Source organism: Anabas testudineus, chromosome 14 (genome assembly GCF_900324465.2).
Source record: "Anabas testudineus chromosome 14, fAnaTes1.2, whole genome shotgun sequence".
Taxonomy (NCBI): Eukaryota; Metazoa; Chordata; class Actinopteri; order Anabantiformes; family Anabantidae; genus Anabas; species Anabas testudineus.
In genome coordinates this window covers 8535799-8560239 of record NC_046623.1, presented here as the reverse complement: position 1 = coordinate 8560239, position 24441 = coordinate 8535799, and the positions used below count along the sequence as shown (strand labels likewise).

The 24441-nt window shown below is 40.4% G+C and overlaps 1 protein-coding gene across 1 annotated transcript; it reads right to left on the bottom strand.

The window, feature by feature from the left end:
- Positions 1–817: 817 nt before the first annotated feature.
- lrch2 (leucine-rich repeats and calponin homology (CH) domain containing 2) lies at positions 818–22945 on the bottom strand. Its single transcript, XM_026372562.1, has 21 exons — positions 22708–22945; positions 13889–14033; positions 13482–13608; positions 13282–13387; positions 12177–12313; positions 11850–11980; positions 11654–11741; positions 11268–11364; positions 11049–11143; positions 10408–10475; positions 9538–9642; positions 9298–9366; positions 9074–9136; positions 8266–8314; positions 8028–8168; positions 7872–7922; positions 7676–7739; positions 6101–6213; positions 3513–3650; positions 3203–3280; positions 818–2662 (listed from the first exon to the last, which is right to left on the bottom strand). Exons 1-21 carry the CDS (start codon positions 22943–22945, stop codon positions 2540–2542), a joined length of 2226 nt encoding a protein of 741 aa, XP_026228347.1. The 3' UTR covers positions 818–2539.
- Between the last annotated feature and the right edge of the window lie 1496 nt (positions 22946–24441).

The window sequence follows — 24441 nt, the reverse complement described above, 5'->3', positions numbered from 1 at the left end:
TAATTATGATGAGCAAAGCAATAACTGTGAAAAGATTAACTTAACCCTCCTCCAGTGCAACAACCAATCAGAGATCAGCAGAGAAGCTATGGGATAGGGTATATTGAATTGCAACTTGAGGTTTCAGTTTGGAACTCTTACAAAACATAAGCCACAAAATAAAGTGTCTATTATCCGGATACACTTTAAACTGTCATCTCTGCTGTCAGTTCTACTGACAAATGTTGTGAAAAATTAGTTTTAAACTTTTACACTGAGTGATTTTCATGTGATGACTGATGTGGTACATGGAGGCGAATCACTTAATCATAATGCAGTTTTACAGGTGTATAAATGTCAAGCCTTCTGAAACACAAATGATGTCCCGCTTTTAAGGCACAAAATGTCCAGTTTTGAGATGTTATCATGCCGTTTAACAAAATGATACATATAGCTGTGGACTTGCACTCAGTATTGTTCTCAAATGCTTCGGCTACTAAACCCTATATCGAAACACGGGGATTTAAAGTACACAAAGAGATGTTTTGTCTGAATCATTGCCAAGCTTACCTATAATAATGTCATCAAGTTTACATTCTGGTGTTTATAATTCACCCATAATGTGCCTCTTATTTATTCTTTTACATCTTGGGAATCTAGTTTGAAATTAAATGGAAACCACAGCTGCCCGAGGGAGCTCTATCCTAGCCAAGAAAAAAAAAAAACTAATATGTTTTTTTTTGCCAACCACCTTACATGAAGATTGATATTGCCCTGCAGAGATACTGATCCACATCTAAGGAACTAATAATACATTTAGGGTTACAGGGTTAAAATGTTTAAAACATAAACGGTTTTATTGTCACATAACTTCAAGTGTCAGTTAGGAAACGTTGTTAACTTCATCAACGCTTGAATAACGTCAGCCACAGAATCAAGAGTCTGTTATCCAGGTACACTTTCTGCTTTCATTCCTGCTGGCTGTTCTACTGACAAATGGCATCAAAAAATTTGTCTTGAACTTTCACATAGATAGATTTCTTGTGAAGCTGATGTTAACTTAAAGGCTGTCACTAACGCATATCAAGGAGAACCACTGTCAGTCATTGGCTTATTTTTGGCTACAGAGTTATTAGGTTGACTAACAGAAAACACATGAGATGTATATATTCAACTGTACTGCACCTGAATGAGTATCCCAGATTAACATACACAAAGCAACAATATATAGATATAAAAAAATGAATAAATAAGTACAGCAAATAATTTATTTCCCTGAAACAATATATGGTATCAGAAAATACAAGATAAGACCATGCTGTGTGAAAAGTTTGAGTGAATTCCTCGAAGCAGCTCTAGGACCCCTTTCTGATTGTGAGGCCCTTCATTCAGACCCCCCGCTGTCAAACATAATGTAAACATGTTTTCATCCCAGGTTTTGCAAAGCAATAAACTGCTTTGCGTCCAACTCATGCTCTGAACTCTACAACAGTGGCAAGGGATAATTGGCAATGACTGGTTTAAACCGTATAAAAGCTTCAAAAAGATGGAATATCTTTAAAAAAAACTCAAAACTGACTTGTGCATTATAAAAAGAAAAGGCTACAAAACAGGACCATCATGCTTTTGGCTACAGCCTAGCATGTGTTCTCACAGTGGTCAACTGTCACTTCCCCTGGAGTGTGTATTGAGAAAAGAACTTCTGTGGGAGACATGATGATTTGTACAATAGTTCAAAGATGTCAAAACCACACAAGTTCAAGAGAAGACAGGATGCAAGTGTACTGCTGCATCACTTCCCGAAGATGTGACTCTTTTTTTTTTTTTTTAATGCAATGTTTGCATTCTCCCCCAGAAAGGAAAGAAGCGATTCCTCAGATGCAATACTCAGAAAATAAATTCACATTATTTATGAATCAGGCTTGACTCAGAGAAAAATGAAAAATACAGGACCTGACGCAAACAGCATAAAAAACATTGGTAAGACCTATGAGAAATCCAAGAGTGTTAAAACATCTTGAGGTCAGTCAGTGGTTTGTGTATGCAACGTCAGTGTGGAGTTTGGGTCTCTTCAGGGGAAGGAGTGAGTTACATGTCTATTATCAACCACACTGCCAATGTGTCCAACCCCAGCATGGAAATGTCGTCAGTAGTGGCACTTGCAGGCTCAATAATAACTGAGCACATTCGTAAGGATGCACAGGTCTTCCTATAGACCCATTGTCTGCTCTGTCTCTCCTCATCAAGTACAAATTGTGCAGCTTGGGAAACACACAGTCATTGCGAGTCCACACATACAGTATACAGGATGACCCGAGTAACTAGCAACAGGATACAAGTGAAAATGTGATGGACAGGGAGTGGGTGGCAGCTGACATCATATAAGGAGACAGAGATATTTCACCCTCTCTGTCTCCTGGTTCAGTCAGGCAGAAGCAGACTCCCAAAGATCCACTAGGTCCTCGCCCCGTGCGGCTCTCTGGTCCCTGGCGATAGGGCGTGGGCTTGGGAGAGGGGTGACCTTGATGACTGCAAATAGGCCGCAACGTTCAAGCTCATGTCAAACAGTTAACAGTTGTGCTGGCCTTGATGAGGAGGACAGATCCAGCAGAGCCTGGACAGTGACACCCACTTTCACCAGGCCGCGCTCTTCCAGGATGTGATGAGGCAGGCACAGCTTGTCCTGAGTTTGCAGAGAGGCAATATTTTGTCAGTCATAGCAAAATCATTTCACGCAGGTTGGTTTGGCTGAATTTAGAGACATTGTTTCTGTTTCTATGATCTATATCCAATCCCTTGTCCATGTGTAGTTAAAATATTGTTCAAATATTGCCATACTGTACATTAATAGTCTTTGTGCACTGCAGTACAGCCTACACCTTACTTCTTTCTGATACAGAATTAAATAACTTTTTCGAAAACAGCAAACTGTGCATATAGGCTGTTACCACTGAAAGTAAGAAAACGTGTCTTTACATTTGTATTAGCTCTGACGAATAAAGGTGCAAACTAGGCCAGAAGCTAGGAATCTGCATGATCTAACTTGCAAAGATTTAGTAAAGTCAGTTAGTATTAATGTAGAGATGCAACTTAATTTCCAGACATCAAAGGTTCACTTCTTTGCTAGATCAAAAACAAAAGGAATAAGCACACAGTGCAGAAGTTGGGCTTGGTTTGAAAAATGCTTTAATGCATGAATGAGAATAAAAGACTGTTTAATTACCTGTGGGACACCCAGTTTTTTACAGGCATCCAAGAAGTTTTCCACATTCCTGCGACATTTTGCCATGCTTAGCTTTGGCTGGAAGTCAGAATATCGTGTTAGCAATTAAAAGCGAAGCACATAAAAAAATACCACAAAGCTGTTAAGACATGCAGACAAACCTATATGTAACTGCACTAAACGACAGAGAGAAAAAGCTAAAAGCTAATTTACTATCACAAACTGGGTCACTGTTATCCCATAGCTTTTTCCAAGAAACTCTATGACATTTATGATATCAAATAAGATATATGAATTTGTTTGCCCCTACCACTGCAGGTGATGGGACATGGATGCTGGCAACAGACCGAGGACAAATGTGATTGGCTAAATGGCAAAGGACAACCCCGTCCATTAAAGCGGCTCCGACGTCATCTGGGAGCAACACTTTCAGTCTGGACTCAATGTTCTGCAAACACATTAACAAAAAGTAGAGTTCTCCAACATAAGTGCATTCTTATTTTGAAATGTGTGTACATATTTTTATTGAATTATTGAGTTTTGTCTCCAATGAGAAACGCTAGACTGTATTCCTGTGAATTTCAAGCATGCAAGTGTGATAGCCTGTGGTGTGTGATGAGCAGAGGTGAGTGTGCGGGTCATATTTGGTCACGTTTATACAGATACAAAACTGTTTATGCAATCATACAAGCGGATCCTGATAATAATCTTGTCTGCAAAACAGGAAATACCATTTAGATTTTCCAGAGAAAATTGTGTTTTTATTTAGGCACATGAAGATGAACAAGCAAATAGGCTGATGAGGACAGCAAGATGCGGCTCAAAGGTCCAGGACAAGCCAAAAGTTGAACTTGAATTAAGGTTTGTGTTGAAGCGTTTTATTTCTTTGAACTATTAATGAAGAATGAAGAACAAAAGTTTCATCAAACGTATAATACACAGTGAAGTAAGACATATTGGCTTTGATGCTTAAGTTATTGAATTATTCTCTGCAGTCACACTGTCACTGGAATTGGCAAGAGAGATCATATTTTTACGATACACTGAGCTCCTCTCCTCTACTCTCGTCCTCCAGATGATTTTTATTGTGATTTTATGCTGTATAAATCAACTGAATTTAACTGAACGTGTCGCTTATTTTTAATCACAGAAAGATTCTTGCCTTTTAAGTTCCTTAAGATATAAAAGTCACAGAGAGGAAACTCAGCAAACCGTGAAACCGTACAGACTTTCAGTCACTAAATGCAAACCAGGCTGTTCTTGTACAAGCAACCATTGTTCATGATGACAATAAATTCTAAGTGGCAGTAGAAGATCAACATTATTTTGTAAATAATTATATGGAAGTTAGTGCATTGCTCTGATATTTTTGTTATAATGCAATTGTTCCCTGCTTTTTCTCTAATTAAGCCTATTCAGCTATTCATTAAGAATATGAAGGCTGAATTATACTGAATTACTCTTATATTGAATTTCTCTCATCGCTGTCTGATGCTGTTTTCTAAATGTGAAAATCTAGTCTATGTATGCTGTTTGTTTTCTGCAATCCACCTTCTTCTGTCTGACCTCAGTTGTAGTTTCCTGCTGCAACATTTTCCTGCGACTAGATAACAGTGTAATTTCTCCTTAGCTGTCTGACAATGACTTCACTGAGACTGAAAGGCCGTTCATTCATTCCAACTGCAAACCACTGCTTTCAGGGTCACTAATGAACTTTGGATTGAACCCTTTGATCCAACATAGACCGGACAATGTCAATGTCACCCAGCCTCGCTCCAGTGCTTTCTATTGTGAAAGAAGTCAGTGATAAGTCTGCCAGTAAGGGTTTGTTTTGTTTGCTCTGTTCTTTTAAAACCCAGTGTTTAATTTTAGTGAAGTTGAAACAGTCAACCACTTTGCGTTCTTGTACTATAACATAATCTCTTATGTATCTACTATTCCCAAGTTGACTTATTGACTCTTTCTTCCCAGTAGCGAATGTAATGGAAAATCCCACAGTCAATTAAATAACGTATTCTTGCTTTAGGCATATCAAAGCATCTTAAACTTTGAAATGACATGCATGCATGAAGTAATTCCTGAGCATTTGGCATTGATAATATCTCCTCTGTATTTCGCAGGTCTTGAAGCTACCATTTGTGTGAGACCTGATGACAGGTTGTGGGTCCACCATTAGCTTGGTAAAGACATGGGAACATTTACTCGGGTTGCAGCCTTCTCTGCTCAATTGACAAAGTGTCCGCAGGGGACTGTTTGGATCCCTGTCTCGTGCATGTGCATGAGGACAAACATGCACTTGTAGGTAGGTGGCAGAACATAGAGCCTTTAAAGAACCCTGATCTTTGTTTACATGTTATCACCACATGTTTCGACGAGGTGTTCTCACACTTAAATATGTTTAAGTTGTAAACAAAGTGTGAAAAAGGCAGTTATTTTCCAGACGTGTCCTCCTCCTCCTACTGTGAAGGGAGACTTGGCAGCCTACAAGGTTTTTTGTTCTAGCAATAACAAATCTCGCTTCTGCGAGCAACAATGTAGTATTACTGCTAAAACCCTAGAACTAAAGCAGTACTACTACTAATTGTGACAGACTAGTTGCCTGTGCACAACTGAGAAACAGCAACTGCGTGATAAGGTATCATGGCCAGACAGCATGGTTACTTTGGATTAAGTATGTTGTACTGCTCAGGCATAACAAAATGAGACCCAGTCATAGTTTAGATAAACAGTACGATACTGTATGACTCGACACGCACACTTTTCTCTAAAGACACTTGATTCAGAGGTAACTCGCTCACTTACAAGTATAAACACCATAACACTGGAGAGCAGGACTTGGCAATGACTTAGCACTCTGTTCAAAATACAAAGACAGATATATTCAGTGAGATCTCTGACCTGCCTCAAGAGTCCTATCTGTTCCATTTCCTCTCTCAAGTGCTCCATCTTTCTTCTCATTGTAAAACTGGGGTCTGTCGAGCTGTACTCCTGGCGATTTCCTCTTGTGAAAGCTGAAATAATAAATCAAGTGCACTGTTCTAAAACCCAGATAACACACAGAGGAATACACAGTGAATGCATAAATGATAGCACTCGTTATCTCAGTGTTACACTGATAGAAAACAAAGTAACACTGCGTAGCAAAAGGAATTGGACTCTACTCAAATCCCTGTCTGTTTAAACTCTGCTAACCCTTCTTTGTTGACTTATGGACAAGGGATATACACTGCTCAAAAAAATGAGGGGAACACTTAAATCAAAAGTTGGATTTTGATCAAAATCACATAGCAACAGTCACTGGAAACCACAATCATCAACCCATGCATTGGGTGTGATTTTGCTGCATTCAAAATCACACTGAAAGTGTAGTGAAAAATGTAAATCACAGGTTCATCACATCAACTCATAGTGTGAGAAGTATGTATCGCCTCCACATGGCTGTACAGTAGTCCCTCCCAACAACATCTGGACATGCTCCTGATAAGCTGACGGACGGTGTCCTCCTGATTTCCTCCCAGGACATGATTCAGAGCATCTCTGAGCTCCTGGAAAGTCTGTGGTGGTAATTTGTGCAGTCATTTGCATGTCAAAAGGTATCCTGTTCTAACATATGGAAGTCTACCTGTGCAACCCAATTGGGATGCAGGTACTATCTCAAGGTACCAGTAGAGACAAGGACACTAATAAAAAACCTGGGAAGAATCGGTCAGGAACGATGAGGATGTGGCCACCACATGCAAAACCATTGCCCTACTGTATCGTAGATGGACAGATGGACATCCCTGAAGTTTAACTGACTTGGTGTTAAACTGCAATTACTTAGGTGTTCCCATATTCTTTTTGAGCAGTGTCATTTTTTGTAAGTGTAGAACCTCTAAGGGATTATTTAAGGATTATATTAGTGCAGAATTGGAATATTTCAGCCATGAGTATAACTATAAAGCCCAAATAAAGCCAGCAACACTGCTGTGTCCGCTCCTTTTCTGCGAATGCCCTGATGTAGAACAGATCAACAATTCCTTGGAAACCTTTCCCACTTCCAGAGAAAGTACACTGGGACTCCACCTAAAACATTTGCTTCATGTGAAGAGAAAGGGCTTAAGAGACAGGAGCCTTGGATTAAAATGTCTTATTGTTAGTGCAAGCTTTACTTATTACATAAAATTTTTTCCTTTCCTACTCATTCAGGCAGGGTGAGGGTTAGGGTTAGACATTCTCAACACATTTTTCACTCATCAAGTCGTTAATGGGGACTTATTAGAGTATAATTTTCATACAAATGAGCATGGATTGCTGGCATGCTTGATGTGGCATACATTTCCTCATGTATGCCTCCCATACATAATAGCATATATTTCTACCACACAAGACAAATAACCCCGTGGCAGCAGTCTATTTTTAAACCTAAGTTCCATGATTACTAGCCAGAGAACTAACACAATAGAGGTAATAAAACAAGCACTTGCTTTTTACCTGATCTTGGCTTTAGTCCAAACACTGTCAACGTGGTGCTGAAATCAGTGTTACGCAAGCCCTCCTAGGGACAAAACATTCATTTAAACCAGTAAAGCACATCATCATACCTTTGAAAAATGTTTTGAGATGATAAGATATAATATTTATTGTTCTGTCTACCCATAAGTCTACCTATAATGCTTCTCACACCCACCTCACAGTCATCATTCCCGCTGGAGTTTTTCCGAGCACTCTGACACTTGTACTGTCACGTAAGGAGAAAAAAAAATCTCTTTAAGATCTGGCAGTGACTGTGAACTAAACCCAGGGAATATAATGAGATGTTTTGGGAGCACGTGCATGCACATACCTTTAGATAATCTTTTCTCAGGTACTTGTTCCTCCTCCGATCTTCATTCTGATTAAGGACAGGTGGGACTTCGGGCCAATTTGGTTCTGAATCTGACTGATCTGTCTTCAGGCTGCCATCAAAGGAGCACGAAGAAGAAGGCTGTAAAAGCGAAGCAGACATTTTAAAGTAAAATCATGCTCTACATTCTCCAGCAGAACTCATCACATGAGGAATGGAAGAAGCAAAGACTTTGTACCTGTCCACTCAGCACTGAAGCTCCACTACTTCCCTCATCCAGAGAAGCACTAGAACAACATAGGCAAACACAAACTTTTATTCTTCTGGGTCCCAAGAGGAAACATGGGGCAGTGTAAGCGTTTTAGGGAGGCGTGTGAGAGGCATAGTAGATAATGTCTAGATGCAAGGGTGTACCCTGCCACAGTGTAATGTGCCTCTTTCCCAATGACAGCTAGGATTGGCTCCAGCACCTTGGCGACCATTAACAGGCCAAGTGCTTAGGATAATGGATGTTCAGGGTTTCATTGCATGTCTGCAGCATCTTTTGAGTGTTTGGCGGCAGGTGAAGTTGCGTCTGGAGTTTTTACTTTCCAGTGCATGTCTGACAGCAAAGACTTGAGCTGATGAAATTTCCAGCTCTTTCAAATTTGGGATGCTGCCCTTTTTCTTCCATTTTAGATTGCTTAAATGGCCACAACAACTGAATCTTTGGTGACTAGAAACTGTAATGGACACTTTTCATTGTACTTGAGTCTCTTCTACAGACCCAAATAAGAGTTAACCACAAGTAAAATTTGATAAAACTGGTGTTTGCAACCCTATTAAGTTCTCTAGCTTATAACTTGTGTTTCTTCACATTAGGATGTAATAGGTGCATTATATGAGACAAATAGGCTGCATTATATGTTGTTATTTGTCTGTTTAGTTTAGTAACTTGCAAGGTTCATCTGGCTATCTGGCCTCTACACCAGCTCCTCTATAAATGTGTAGTTCTGCTCAGTAAGTCTGAATATGTTGTGGCACATTACGTGCGGTGCAGTGCATACCTGCGAGCGGTCTGAGGAGGGGGCCGTGGTTTACTGCTGGAACTTCCGGAATGACTCAGGAACCTGCTCATGGATACACAAGAATTCAATGGATGAATGAAGTTACCGGACTGCATAGGAACAACAATGACTCATGTTAAATGAGAACTGTCTAAGACACAACTACACAACACCACTGATTTACACAATGAAAGCTAACAATAAAGAAAGTCTTCTACTCTAACCTGTGCGCCCGGCCAGTCACTCTTCGTCTGTGAATAAGACTCTCTGCTCTACAAATTAAGGACCGTCGCCTACAGTAGAAGCCATACAGGAGAGAGAGGGAGAAAGCGGAGAACACAAGGTGATCAGGAAAGGACGGGAGGAGACGGGCAAAAAGGTGACATAAAATCTGAGAAGAGTTTGATTTCCAGTGGCGAAAGAAATCCCACGCTAATGACGAAAGAGAAGGAAGACCCACATACCTATTCTGCTGCTCCTGCTGCAAAAGTTGAACAGCAATCTTCCTCAGATCCAACACTTCCTTCAGCTCATCATCCTCTTCTTCAACTAGCTGCTCCTTATCAGAACTGGAATAAGTTAAAGGTTGAATGAATGAAGACGAGCTTGGATTCATGTGCCTGTATGTTCTGATTTTGGCAACAGCGTAATCTGACCGGAGATCACTACAGCTCTGCGACACTCTCTCAGAGTGTTCAACACAAAACAGGTTTTAAAAACACACACGTTTGTTGCAGCCATGAAACGTGTAATTACATTATCTTACACAATCTATTTGACTTCTTGATGTTTACACTTAGGGCACATACACTAAATCACGGCTGCACCTCATTGTCAGGATAAATCTCTGTTCTAAGATGTTGCACAATCAGTTTGGCTATACAAGGCACTCATTGACAGCTGATACACCAGGGGTTCGTCATCTACTGATGCTGACTGACCACTAGTCTGAGCTGTGGGCACCGGCCAGCTCATCAAGAACAGTATGTTTCAGTCCGAAAACCTTCTGTTTCTTGATTTGTTCAATTATCCACATACAGACACATCATTTGTATAAAGCTTCACTGCCACTAAAATGGCAGCTACGTATAACCCACTTGAACGTTCATTAACAACTGTGTAACCTAACTCTGCAGCACTGGTGACTCATTTAAATCTGTTATCAGGAAACATCATCCTTCCACAGAACTTTTTCAGAAGTCTCTTCATAAAATGATTTGTGTATGTGTGTACCTGTGTTACCACCAGAGATGAAGGTAATATGTAATTACAGATTCAGATTTCAAGCTAAGACAAGTTATTTATTGGATTGTCACTATGAACAATAAACTCACCCAGACTCCTCTTTCCAGCTGTCTTTCTCTTTGCTTTGGTGAGACATGTTAAGAACTTTTTCCAATTCCTGAAACACACACAGACACACTGTGCCATTAAAGATCATCATCCCCTTTCCAAAAGATGGGTAAATATGTTGTATGACATTAAACATTATACACTTTTTTACGCAAGCCCTAAAACTAAATAAACGCTAACCCAAAAGGAAATTACATCATATCAAAAGTCTAGCATCATCAGTTCACCTAAAGGTGAAATCCGTCAGGCGTTTCAGTTTGAGTGAGGGAAATACGATACACTATCAATGTGTGATCTAGACAAAAGTGTGTCAGATTTTTGAAGAGTTGTTGATGCTCACCAGACTTGGAAAGGGTTACAAAACTTTTTTAAGAGACGCCACCTGTTGACTGTCATAAAAACGGGTTTAAACTAAATCTTGAACCTTAAACTAACGGCTTCTCTTGCACTGGCTCATAGGAGGAGGAGAACTTTCCACGATAAATGAATTAAAAACTATTATATTGTTTGTTAAATGTGTTTAGTTGGTCTAGTTTTAGGACCACGTATCCTGTTTTCTACATCTCAAGTATGCTTTATGTGATATTTATGGAGAACTACACTAGAGGAAATAGATTCATACCTTTATACAAGACACGTGGCTCTGTTGCCCATCACACTCTGACAGAGCAGGATCCTCCTCTGGGTTGGGCTCTATAAAGTCATAGAGATCCTGATCTGATAGAGGGAGGAAGCATCCGCGTTGATCACATAAACTGTCACATTTTAGGCACTTCATTCAACTACCCCGTGTCGCTGTTATTGCTCTTAAAGGGAATATGTGATACTTATTTTCTGTAACCTTTGCAAGAGTCCATTTTGGAGAGGAGTGAGAGAGCATCTGCACGTGCTGTCTCTGAAACCTGAGAGTGCAGGCTAACCGTATCATCATCAGAAGGCTGTAGGAGAAGAAAACAACATTTTTACAACCTTTTTTTGTTCTTGTCTGCGTAGCTGTAGTTCTGTTTTATCAAAAGATTTTCATAAATTTTCCTTTTTAAATTGAACATGTTCTAATGAATGACTGCTTGACTTCATTCATCCTCTACTTCTGTTCTCTTGGTGCATTTATCTTAAGCTATGTTAAGTTGAAGCACCAATGTTAAACCAATACCAGCTGTCTTCTAGCAGTGCCATTCAGGTACATGACAGATCAACACAAAAAGTTAAAGTTGTTTGAATCCTGACCTCTGTTGTAGACAGCCTCTTGTCACCATTGTCACTGCCAATTCCAGAGTCAGGCCCATGGTTCTTAGTGGGGTAAAAATCTTCCATGCTGGAAATACACAAACTATACCGTTTACATCTTCAAGCAGTGAATGATTAAACTGTTAATTGATGAATAGAATGTGCAGAAATATGAAAATTTCACAATTGTCACTACCTATCTGTAAGTGGCTGTGGAAGGCATCGTTTGCCGAGGGAGGGAAGGTCCAGAGTGTCTGGTTTCTTGTCCAACCTACACGCCTGGATGTTTAGGTACTTAAATATGTGCACCTTGCCCTTGAGACAAATCTGAAACATACAAATGTGCACAGGAGCTGTTGTAACCACTAGATGGTGCAACTGTACCAATTTCATACGAACAGGAGAAACAACTTGTCAACTCAATCACATTCAGGAAATACCTAAAACAAACTGCTGCATATTTGATATAAGCTTCATATCAACACGATATGCGCAGATGCAATCATTAAATGAAAGCTCGTACCTGTGCGGGTGGAGACTGCATAGGATTGTTGTCTAGGATGATGTGCTGCAGCTGCCTAAGTTTCCTGTAGGCTGGAGGAATCTCTGTGATCTTATTGCAAGAGAAGTCAAGTCGGATGAGAGGCAGGTCAGCCAACTCTGTAAAGACAAATGAGAGATGAGTCCATATTGGTATTATTTGTAATTGAATCCAAGAATACTACGCTACGAATACCAAACTTTCCATAATAATCATCTTTAAATTGGACTCTTCTTGCCTTCTGAACACACACACCTTCCAAACTACACTGCCCGTCCACAAAAAGAGTCACACACCCTAATATTTCATTGGACCGCCTCTAGCTTTGATTACAGCACACATTCACTGTGGTATCGTTCCAAAACGCTTCTGCAGTGTCACAACATTTATTTCCGTCCAGAGTTGCACTAATTCATCTCTAAGATCTTATCTTGATGATGGGAGAGTCTGACTGCTGCACAAAGTCTTCTCCAGCACATCCCAAACATTCCCAATGAGGTTATGGTCTGGACTCTGTGGTGGTCAATTCATGTGTGAAAATGATGTGTGATGCGCCCTGAACCACTCTTTTACTATTTGAGCCCGATCAATCCTGGCAGTGTCATCTTGGAATATGTCCATGCCATCAGGGAATAAAAAGTCCATTGATGGAATAACCTGGTCATTCAGTATATTCAGGTAGTCAGCTGACCTCATTCTTTGGAGACTCTTACCTCTTTGTTTAGTCAAAAGTTTTTGTTTTTTTGGATGGGCAGTGTATTTTAAATATTCAGATTTTCCATAATATTTTGTAATGTCATTTGACCTTTGAATCATCAACAGAGTCAAAGGTTTGTTCTGTTACAGTTAAGAATAGCATAAACACAGCTTAACGTTGGTCTTCGAGGACCTTTGAATGATGGCCCTGCTTCCTACAGTGCATATTCATGTTCATCAAGGTGATTTAGTTTGCACAAACATGACATGATGTCATGTCAACATTTCAACTTTTAGTTGTAGGTATAAATTTTGGCTATGAGAGACACGTGTGTTTGCCAAAAAATGAACACAGTCAGGAAAAAAAAAACAGAGTATGCGATGAACCAACCCTCAGGCAGCATGTGAAGACAATTCTTCCTGATGTTGAGTTCTCGTAAAGCATGTAGCCTCCCCACCTGAGCTGGCAGTACCTGGATCTCATTACAGCTCACGTCCTGCAAAGGGAGACAAAGTGTAGGAAATTAGATCGTGCTGGCTGCAAAATTCACAGAATAGTTCAGAGGCACTGATGCAATGCACATTGCTCACCAGTTCCATCAAGTCTTTGGCCTTCCCGATCTCTTCAGGGATAGACACGAGCTTGTTGTTGCTCACAAGCAAAACTTTGAGCGGGAGGTTGAACAGGTATTTTGGCAAAACTGACAGGAGATTTCGACTGGAGAGGAAGAAAAAACATTGACCTACTTTTAAAATAGAACACAAGAGCGTGCAACAGGGGGTATGTGTGTGGTGATTGGGAATTGAGTTTCAGCAAAAGAGGAAATGTCTCTTTTTCATGTGAGCATTTTTGCCCTTTTAGTGCACTGAAAGGGGAACAAGCACCTCTTAGGAGATATAAAACTAAACTCACATACAGTATATACTGCAAACTGAAAGTACAGTGTTAATAGGAATGACATCATATTTATAATAACGTTAATATAGGAATAACCAACCTGATGTCGAGATAAGTCAGCATCTGCAGGTTGATGATGGCTTCTGGGATGCATTTGATGCAGTTGTGGTAGAGGTTGAGTGACTCGAGGGGGGCGAACAGACACACTTCTGGAGGGATTTCTGTGAGGCGATTCTTGGACAGATCTGCAAGGTGGACAAACAGAGACTGATCAAATATGTACACTAGACATACACATTAAGCCGTGTAAGATCAGGTCACGGTTCATTATGTTTGCATTAGGCATGAGAACCCATAGGCTTAAAGAACTGATCAATAACTTTCCTTGATGGAGCGGTGGGTAACGTGCCTCATCACTGAACACTGCTCTAAGATTACACCAGAGTCATGAACCTCAAAACACTGAGTGCTACTGCTTGATAATATCTCAGCATTTCTGAAATCAATCTCACTGGGAGTGGCACAATAATGGCTTAAGATGTTTATGAAAGAGAGGGTTTTTATTGAAAGATCACTTTTAAACAACAGAAAATAATCACCAAACAGCCACTGGAATGTTTGCCATAATTTATAGAAAAAATGTTTAGCTGTTTGTTTGTTTGTTTGTTTGTTTGTTTGTTTGTTTTAGCTTGATTGCTATGTTAATATGTTTTATGTTAATGGTCTGTATGATGCTATGAGACATTTCCTGTAAGTCAGGCTTCGCCCTCAGTGCACCATAAATATAACGCACGTATGTACCAAATTTACATCCAGTACTTGGTGAGATTTTTCAGTCTGGCTCCTTTGAATAATGTGAGTAGCACTGATAAACAATAAGTATAGTAATTTTAAAAAGATATTGGCATGTAGGAAACATATAATCTGCATATATTACATTTGTCCATAAGGTTTTGTATGTTTCAGAAAGAGAGAGAAGCAGAAGGAGGCAAAATTGCTTAATTCTGATGCTGAATCAAGACAGGACAAGCTTTAATTAAAAGCGTGGGACATGGAGTAGACTTGACGATAACTCCCAGGCTCTGCTTTACTGCAGAAGCCAACTCACAGCCATCCATTAATCAGCTTAGACTGAGTGCTTCTATTGTGAATATTAATGTAATGGCCAATCAATCTACTACTAAATGCATATGAGCACAGGCTCACCTTTAATGCACCTTTAGGCTGCACGGCAATAAGGAAGTGCTAAACAAAAACAAAACAAACAAATTGTGAGTTTCTCCACATGACAAATAATAAATATGTGTATGTGTGTAAATATGTGTAAATGATGGATGGACTCTATCATAATTACAATTCAGTCATCATTCTCCAGGCTCGTACTCTCCCACTTGAAAAGCATTTTCTCCGTCTCTTTGGATCATGCACAAAGCCTCAGGGTTGCTGAATCACTCACACAGCCCAAGCATGCCCAATACTTTTCCACGTCCATGAGTCAATACATGCTATCTTTTTGGCTTTCTCTCTCTGCATCTTTTATAAAGGCACCCAGTCTAACACACCTTTTCTTTAAACATGACCTTTTGGGTCAGAACATGCAAAGACTACCAAACATTTTATAGACACATATTGATTCAACAGCTGCTAATTGGTGTGTGTTTTCAGAGGAAACTTTCTTTTTAATACAGAACATAACATATATGAATAGAATAGAATCTTAATTTTCATGGCACAAGTACAATGAAATTGAATGCAATCCTTTTGGTGCGAGCTAAAAGAACAAATAAATAAATAATAGACTAAAACACCCATTCACACACACATTCACACACTCAGTCGTCCTGCAATTATTGCACAGCTTCCCGTATTGAATTCCCAAGTTGAGTAGATTTAGCTGCTTGACAAATGTGCAATATACTTCAGTTTCAGCAGCGTTCAAAGCGTTTTTTAATCTATTTGTCCTTGTCTTTGGTGTCCTGTATCTCCTGCCTAATGGCAGCAGTTCAAACAAAGGATGTCCATGGTGAGATGGGTCTTTCAGTATGTTCTTGGCTTTTTTGAGGCAGCGGGAACTGTACAGTTCTTCCAGAGATGGGAAAGGGCGATGATTATCTGATCGGCGGTGATGACTCCCTGGAGTGTTTTTTTTGTCTGACGCTGTGCAGCTGGCAAACCACACGCACACACACACGCAGTAATGCTCTCTACAGAGCAGCGATAGATGCTCCCAGCAGCTTCCTAGAGAGATGTTGTTTCTTGAGGAACCAGCATTGTTGTGTTAGCTCTCAAGGTGAGGTCCTCCTCAAGGGTGACGCCCAGGAACTTGAAGTCTGCCATCCTCTTTACACAGCCCCCATTGTTCATCCAAATTGTGTGTTTTTTGAGCATGGACATTAACCTTGAGCTCCCACCACAGATTTTTAATAGGATTTAGGTCTGGTCACTAATGGGGCCAATCCAGGACCTGGACTTTGGTGCCTATCAAGAAGCTTTGAATGTTGGATGTATTCTTCTGGTCACTGTCTGGATGGAAGGCTCAGTGGTGACCTACAGGTAAACTAGCAGCACATTTTTTCCATTATCCTTTTAAAATATATACATATTCTTCTTCCAAATCCTATGAACCCAAACAAGATCCCCTCTTTCTAAAGCAGCTTAACAGCCTCACAGTTATGCTCCCACCACTGTGTTCAATTGTGGGACAGACTGAAGGCCTCTTCCATCCTTTGCCAAACATAAGTAGCATCCATGTAGCCAAACAGTTCGAGTTTGATCTCATCAGACCAAGGACAGGCTTCCAAACTCATCCCCATGTTTCAAATGTTCACGGGCAAACTTCAGTCTGGCTTTGATATGCCACTGTGTGAGCCATGGATTTTTTCTTGGACGATGACCTCAAAACCCACCATGATGAAGGGACCACACAGCAGTCCCCCCTTTAAACATCAAGCCCAGAAGAGGCCAGTACAGCAGCAATCATCTTGACAGATATCCAGGCCTTTTTGTTAATATCTCTCTTAACTGCACTTTTAAGATCTATATTTAGTTTTTTTCTTGTTTCTTCACTTCAGTGCATCAGTTAAATACCTTAAACAAACCTAGTGGAGATTTTGTTCTTTAAAAGCAGTTAAACCATAACTAACACATGTGGTCATGATCACTTCAATGGAAAGCTTAAGGATTTAGTTGAATTTCCTAAATAATAATAATTTAATAAATAATAATTGAGCATGATATTATCTGTACCTAAAATTTATGAGGCGCTGCACCTAAATACCTCAGTTCAGAGGTACATCCATACTGCTGTAGTAGCAAACACAGCTGTACCACCATCCTCATAATGCATGCAATTACATGTAGCTATCATCCTTTATTAAACCTCCAACCTACTGTATAGAAATATATGTGGTTTTACTGAAAACAGTCAGTGGATTAGCAGCATAAAGAATTTACAACATCATATCAGCAGTTTTTTTTTTTTTTTATGTAAATAAGTCTTTAATCCCCACTCTCGGAGGTTACATGTCATAGCAAGGAGAGCACAAACTGTGTGTGAGTTATGTCTGTGAAATATATTAAACTCTTAGTTTAATATATGACGAGGCCTAAATGACCAACAATAGACCTGACAACTTCACGCTGTAACTGTGGTCTGAGCTCTGACATCAACCAATAAGCAGAAGTGAGAAGCAGACCATGAGACATTCAGCAGCACAAAGGGAAAAGAAGTCGAGAGGTTAAGGGAAACAGAAATTGCCACATGGGGAAAGACCAAAGCTGAGGTCGCAGGGCACGGTCATTTTCCATTAAGCGTAAATTCTCTCTCTCCCTGAGGCTCAGATCTTGATGCTGTAACCCAGCTGTGTATAGATGACTCCCCTACCTCCCTCCCTACAGCCCCACAACTGGGGATTCTTCTGTAGCAGTGGAATCATGCGGGTCGATGGGATATGGGGGGTGGGTGGAGGCAGTCTTTGTGAGCCTGTCTATCTCCAACCCCTTCTCCCTCCTCCAACCCAGGGCATGCACCATCTGCAGTCCACAGTGGGTGTTTTATCCACCTGCTGGTCGCCTAGAGCTCCCGCAAGACAAGGTTCACTAAGCAGACGAGGCCTTCGGTGAGACTCCGCTCTGCTGTACTGCACACTAACACCAAATCAGCAATGTATTCATTTATATTGGTGGTTCAGATGATGTCTAGCCTTGTCTGGCCATGACACAGCAAACCCTGTACTAACACAAGTCCTGCTGAGTGGTATAGATCAAAAAATAGACTAAAGACATCTATTGGAACAGCACTTACTACTATTAATAATTAATATGTATTTAAAATAAAGTGTTTATTGGCATTTTGTTTTGTTTTATTTATTTGTTTGTTGTGTTATTTCTGTAGCTTGTGGAAATTGTTCAGCGCTTGGTCAATTTCAGTTGTTTTTAAATGTGCTATTCAAAAAAGTTGGTTACATTTGATTTGATTATTTATGAGATATCCCAGTATGGTATCGAGTGCAGAAGCAGAAGAACCTTTAACTGTAGCACTTATTACAGTGGTGTCACATGGTTTCATTTAGTGAAAACATACACAATAGAACAGATGAAAAACATGATTAATTAGGGTTAATTAACTGTGCCCTACAGCAGATGAGGCCACAGTGTCTGGATGACAGGCTGTAAATGTAGTCTGCAGCTGTGCTGGGTGGTCACAGCAGCCAGGTTCTGGATCTCTACCTACCTATGGTTCAGGACTTCTTATCTATCTTAGGTGTCACCAAATCACTGCCATGTTTGATAGTGAATACTGAAAACACTCAGTCACTAACTTATGTAGTAGTAGTATATGTGTAGTCCATGCATGCAGTTACAAAGAATCTCTACTTCCTCCACCAGATACTGTATGTTATGTTCCCTAAATTTGAGACTCTTCTGCAGTCCAGGCTTAGTATGAGCACAGGCACCTTACTATAGGAACTTGAGATTTAACATACTACATGTTTGCAATAGTCTTGATTTTGTTTGCATGCATATTGAGGTGAAACACAAATTCAACACACAAGTTTTGGGTCCCAGTACTGGTCTTTATACTCATCTAGCTAAGTGATTATTAAGACAGTTATCCTCCAAAGTGTGTAGTACAGTTAGGTGATTAAAATGAGCACAGCTAAGAAGGTTTTTAGGCTGTGTCATATTTCAAAAACAAAGGCCACAGCTGTAGGGAATAATCTCCAATATGCAGTAACCTCCTTCAGTGGATTCCTGGAAACAAACATTGGACAAAGGTTTCTAAATAAAACATCTTACTTCAGCAGAACTCAAGGAAAGGGTCCAACACAATAAATCAAATGCGTTAGCCACAATCGACCTGGTAGTTTGATTGATTATACAAATATTTAACAGCAGTGTCAGTAATGTAAGAAGACATTGTGCTCATGCTGACAGGAATGCATATGCCTTGTCAAGACACGAAAAGCACCAGTAGAAGGAAAGAAAAGGGAAGAAGCAGCAGTCAGGAACGTGGAGTTTTTTTCAAGCTACACTAATGATTCATTCTGTGTTCTATATTTTGTTATTCTGCTACTCTCCACACACCAGTCATAACACAAAGATAGGACAAGACCAGGATTATTTGATTTGAAAATGGAAGTGCTGTATGACAGTGCACCGGGTACGAGTAGCTCAGAGCACTGCTGTGTTGTGTTTCTAACTGCCAAGCCTCCTAAAACCTTTAGAATAAGTCAGCCTTAAATGTGGCTGCACTTCAATGAGCGCTGACACAGTATTTACACTGGTTGATTATTAAATCCAAGAATTCAACCTTGGTACTTGTGTCCTTGTGGAGATTGTCCTTCACTAGCTGTCTTGAAGGACCAAACTAGACAAATATGTAACAAAGAGTCATTCTTACAGTGTGAAATTGTGCGTGAAACTTTGTGCTTCAAGTCGCACATAATCAAATAAAAGGTGCAATGTTCATTTTGCCACCTGTTTAAACCAGCTCCATGTAGTTCAGATAGTTTGGATCTTTAGTAATACATTCTTGACTGTCAACCCACTAATGAGCAAAACCTCAATTATCAACAAAATCACACTTCTTTATCTTGAATCCCTTTTTAATTAAAGTTTAGGAGTTGTATTTGACTGTTAATATTAATATTAACCCTTCACAGAGGATACAAGGCAGGCAGAATAAACTAAACTAATAAACAAATAAACTCAAAGCACAATGTCCTGCACCACCCAAGTTCTTACTTATTAATTAAATCATTATGTTCTTAGCACAGCAGCTGATCCTCCTGCTTTCTAGATGTTCTTGTATGTCTGAGAATAAAGGCACACATACAAACACAGGGAGTGCAGTAAAAGCATATCACACCGTCTAAAGGTGTGTGTTTGTTCCCCTAGAGACGAGGTAATGGCAGACATGAGCATGCTGGAAAATGAACGTGAACATCTGCCCAGGTTGATGGACTGCACCCCAGTGCCTCTGCAAGGTCAGGGCAGCAGCTTGAAGCTCTTGCCTTTTCCCATGGGAAAACAAACGGACTGGAGACAAACTGCCAGCAGCACCCTGCAAACAGACACCCCTGTGTGATCAGACCTCTCCTTTATTTTCTCTACACACACTGCAGCCTTCTGCTGCTCATTAGTCAGGTGGAGGCTCCTCTGTAAAAAATCCCTTTTAGAAAACCAACAACTAGATGGACTGAAATTACAGTAGCCTGTAATAACACCCAATTAATCTCAGGATAACATGTCATTGTTTAAATAAGAGGTTTTTGTCAGTGCAAAAACCTCAAAAAGTTCATCTTCAAAGGGCTCAGCTGAAACATAGAGGTTTACAGCTCCACAGAGTCGCCCTCCTATAGGATATGAGGAAAATTAAAGAGGCTGCCACTACTGAATGTGATTTAAAACCCCTCAAATGGCACACTGCTACATTTTAGTAGGACAAAACGAAGGCAGCACGGGTTTTGTGCTCATTAAATCTAAAGAAGCCTAGTTTTCATTCAATCTGAGAGCCTTCGGGTATGATCCATCCAGCAACGACACAGAAATGTGTTTCTTTTCACAGCCAAGGTTGTATTTGATGCAGGAGATGGTGTTGTTGGTATCTGAGGAGTTGGTATGTCTTTGCACATTTGAAAGTGAGACTTTGCTCTGAAACACCTTTCACTTGATGTGACGAAAAGTGAAAAAAGAAGCCAGTATTCTCAGTTATTGTTAGAAGCACAATCTAAGCCAGAGATCTAAGCTGCGCTCTCTCGCATCTTATTTGATCAGTATCCGTATTATATAAGATGAAGTCGTAACAGCGGTTATGTTGAATTTTGATTTATTTTGTTACGTTTGAACAGTCAGAGACTGAGCTTTTCATGATTAGTCAACATTTTGTGTGTACAGTCAGCCCATCTATAAATAGCGCATACCTGAAATAATATATTTAAGGTTTAAATGGCACAATTATATCACTGTGATTCACTAAAAGTGAAACCGGGTTTGGGCACCATTATGAGCGCCGAAGAGGCCACTGCCTTTACAGATCTGGATCACTGGCACTAACAAAACAATAATCTGTAGGCTAATAACGTCCACAATGTTACTATCTATGAACAGTCTCCAGATGTGGGGGCCAAGTTAATTAGAGTCTACTATATTTACTGTACCTTTGATACAAATTTGTCAGCTTTCAAAATGAATAGTTTTTTCTGCTTTATAAAAAAAATCCAAATTCTTAGAGCCCTCAATCCCTTGGGGTAGAGGCTCTCCAACAAACGAGCAGCTTGCCATGAGCTGCAAATGACAGACTAACACCATATGGTATGTGGACTCCTCAGAGGAAGATACTATCGTTCTGAGATCCAGCATCTCCTAGATATCCAAAATAATGATTAATAACAATTGTTATTTATTATTTTAATAATGAGTAATAATGATTCAATTTACCAGGCTGTCCAATTTAGCTACAGTATTAATGCAGCTACTTCCACAAATACCCTCCTACACAGGGTTCCTTAGGAAAAAATCAGTTACATTGTCTGTCTTGGATACCTTATGTGGAAAAGTTGTGCATGACTATGATGATGACTTTAGAAAACTGAACCTAGTGCTGAGCTCGTGACTGACCTGGCTGACACAGAATGGGAAAGATCTTTATTCTAATGGCCCCTCGCAGAAACGCAATGAAATGCATGACCAGTGATCAAATAAAAATGAACCTATATACAAAACCAAAACCAGACCATTATTTTTTTGCTCCTCTCTGACAGATTATGGGCTACAGTGGCATATGCACCCAGGCAGGCAGGGGGTGAGGCTGCAAGTACCCTCCATCTTTTGTCTGGTTGTGCCGACAGTTTCAAAAAAAAAAAAAAAAAAAAAAAAAAAAAAGCTGGTACGTGCTCACATGTTCACATCGCAAACACAATTCAGCGAGCACGAATTCACACCTGGGCCCTGAGTTCATTCATATTCTGCTCCTGCAGCCCGGTGCCAAATCCACTGCAGGTCGGTGTGCAGACTGCTGTGCAGCGACTGGCTTGGGTGCGCCTGCCGTCTCATTCATGTGTCTCAAGGGGAGCTACTGAAAGCTGCTGGCGTCGACCAAAACAACCACACCACCAGCAGCCGAGCCCCCTGCACGGTACACTGGTGTGAAATAAGAGCCCGAGTGGCCCCTAATTACAACCAGGATGTATAGGCTATGTGCATTTACGGAAGTCAGCTGAGTGGACGGTCCAGCCCTTTAAACACTGTTACCTACACGTTAACACGGCTCTATGCAGAAAATCCTAACAAGGATCCGTGCACGACGCAGCCGCGCTGAATTTCCAGACGCATAAATCGGCGAGCGCATCTTTGTACGAAGCGCGCTGGCACTGGCTCTGGGGGTCTCATGTGGTCCGTGCATGCACAGTCACCCACCTGCTTGTGTTGTGTCGGTCAGATCGTAGCTCACTCCCGGGTACTCCCTCAGCTTCCTACCGCTCAGGTTCAGTATCCCCGAGCACACGGCATCCTCCAGAGCCCGGTCCAGGCTGCGGGCCGTGTGGTGCTGCTGGTGCTGAAACTGGCTGATTCCCGGGCTCCAGTGAGGTCCGCTAGAGTAGTGATGGCTTTGTAGAGCCGTGACAGCTCCCACACCTCCCTGACTAGACGCCATTTTCGTAAAAAAGAAATTACTCTTACAATAATAACAGCGCACAGCGGCAGTTCCTCCGCCCATGCGCAAACTGGGTACATTCCCGGGACGGACGCTAGGGGATGAGTTTCAGAGGTGGTGCTGCATGTGGTGATGCTGCTGCTGCTGCTGCTGCTACTGGTGGTGATGGTGACGATGAGCAGGTTTTGGTGGCCATTTTAGGGTTTTATCCTTTCTCTACCTGCTAATGACAAAATCCCAGCAGGGGCCTCGGTGAAGCGCACAGGGGGCAGGAGCCCTTCATGCAATACCACATATGATTTCCTCAACATCCCAATGGGCAGTGGAAAATCACTGTCATCATTAACCACTGTGATAAAACAACATCACACATTTCAACAGTGGTGGATGTCATTTGATGTCAGATCCTACACTTTGGCCTTTCCATCATGTAGATATTGTATAGTGTAGTATTAGTTTTTGTCTCATCGGCCCATGAATCTTGTTCCAGAACTTTTATGGCTCATTTCTGTACATATTTGCAAATTACCATCTTTCTGGTTCTTTCTGCTAATGAGGCGTGTGCATCTTGTAGTGTGGCCTCTTTACTATATTTCTGCTCATGCCTTCTTTGAGTGGTGGATTGTGTTATCTTCAGCCCTGCTCTGTGGAGGTTATTGGTGATGTCACTGACTGTTTTATGTTTTATTTTTCCATGTTGACTGTTTTTGTTTTTTGAATTCATAGGATCATCACTGAAGTATAACAGTTATGGTTTATAATCTTCTTTACTACTCCTCTTGTAGGATTGGCAGACTCATGAGTGGAAGCTAGTTGAACAAAATCCTGATATGGACCTTCATCTATATCTACCACAGCAGCTTTATTTAAGCATGATTTAAAGGTACATGTCATTTTCCCTTTAATGTCACACTAGATGAGCATTAAGGTAGCCCACAGGCTGCTCTGGTCAGCTCAAACCCTCCTCATCTGTTCAGATACACTAATAACCCACTGTACAACTGTAACTCTCTAACTGACCCAATTACAACTCAGGTCTTATGATAATTAAAAGACATCTATCTTTTTTTTTGTATTAAAGATTTAGTATGATGTCACTCAACTGATATGTCCTACCTAAAGATGTTTCCAAAAACATTCATTTGATTAAAATAAACTATATTATTACTTTTTCTAAAACCTAAACAGCCTCTGGTGTGTTTTACAGTTCAATAGTTAATGCTGTAGAGATATAAGTTGTAGTAAATATATAGTTTCCCAGTATAAAATCAGAGGTGGCAGAAGTATCCGAACTCAATACTTAAATAAAAGTGCAAATACGGTAATATAAGTAGAAGTACGTTCATTACTGAACCTGAAATACTAAATACATGCTCAAAGATATGCAAGTACTCAAGACAATAGTGTATTCTAAACTGTGTTAAATCTAATGTAGTTGATTGATTTTGATTCATTTGACTAATTTTATAGCATTTAATAAAAAAGTAGAGGCCAGG

Coding starts and splice junctions, on each gene's coding strand:
- lrch2 (XM_026372562.1), bottom strand. CDS start 22,945: ATGGCGTCTAGTCAGGGAGGTGTGGGAGCTGTCACGGCTCTACAAAGC. Junction 10,476..11,048: donor GCCACGTGTCTTGTATAAAG/GTATGAATCTAT, acceptor TGTGTGTTTCAG/GAATTGGAAAAAGTTCTTAA. Junction 2,663..3,202: donor AAAAACTGGGTGTCCCACAG/GTAATTAAACAG, acceptor CTGCAAACTCAG/GACAAGCTGTGCCTGCCTCA.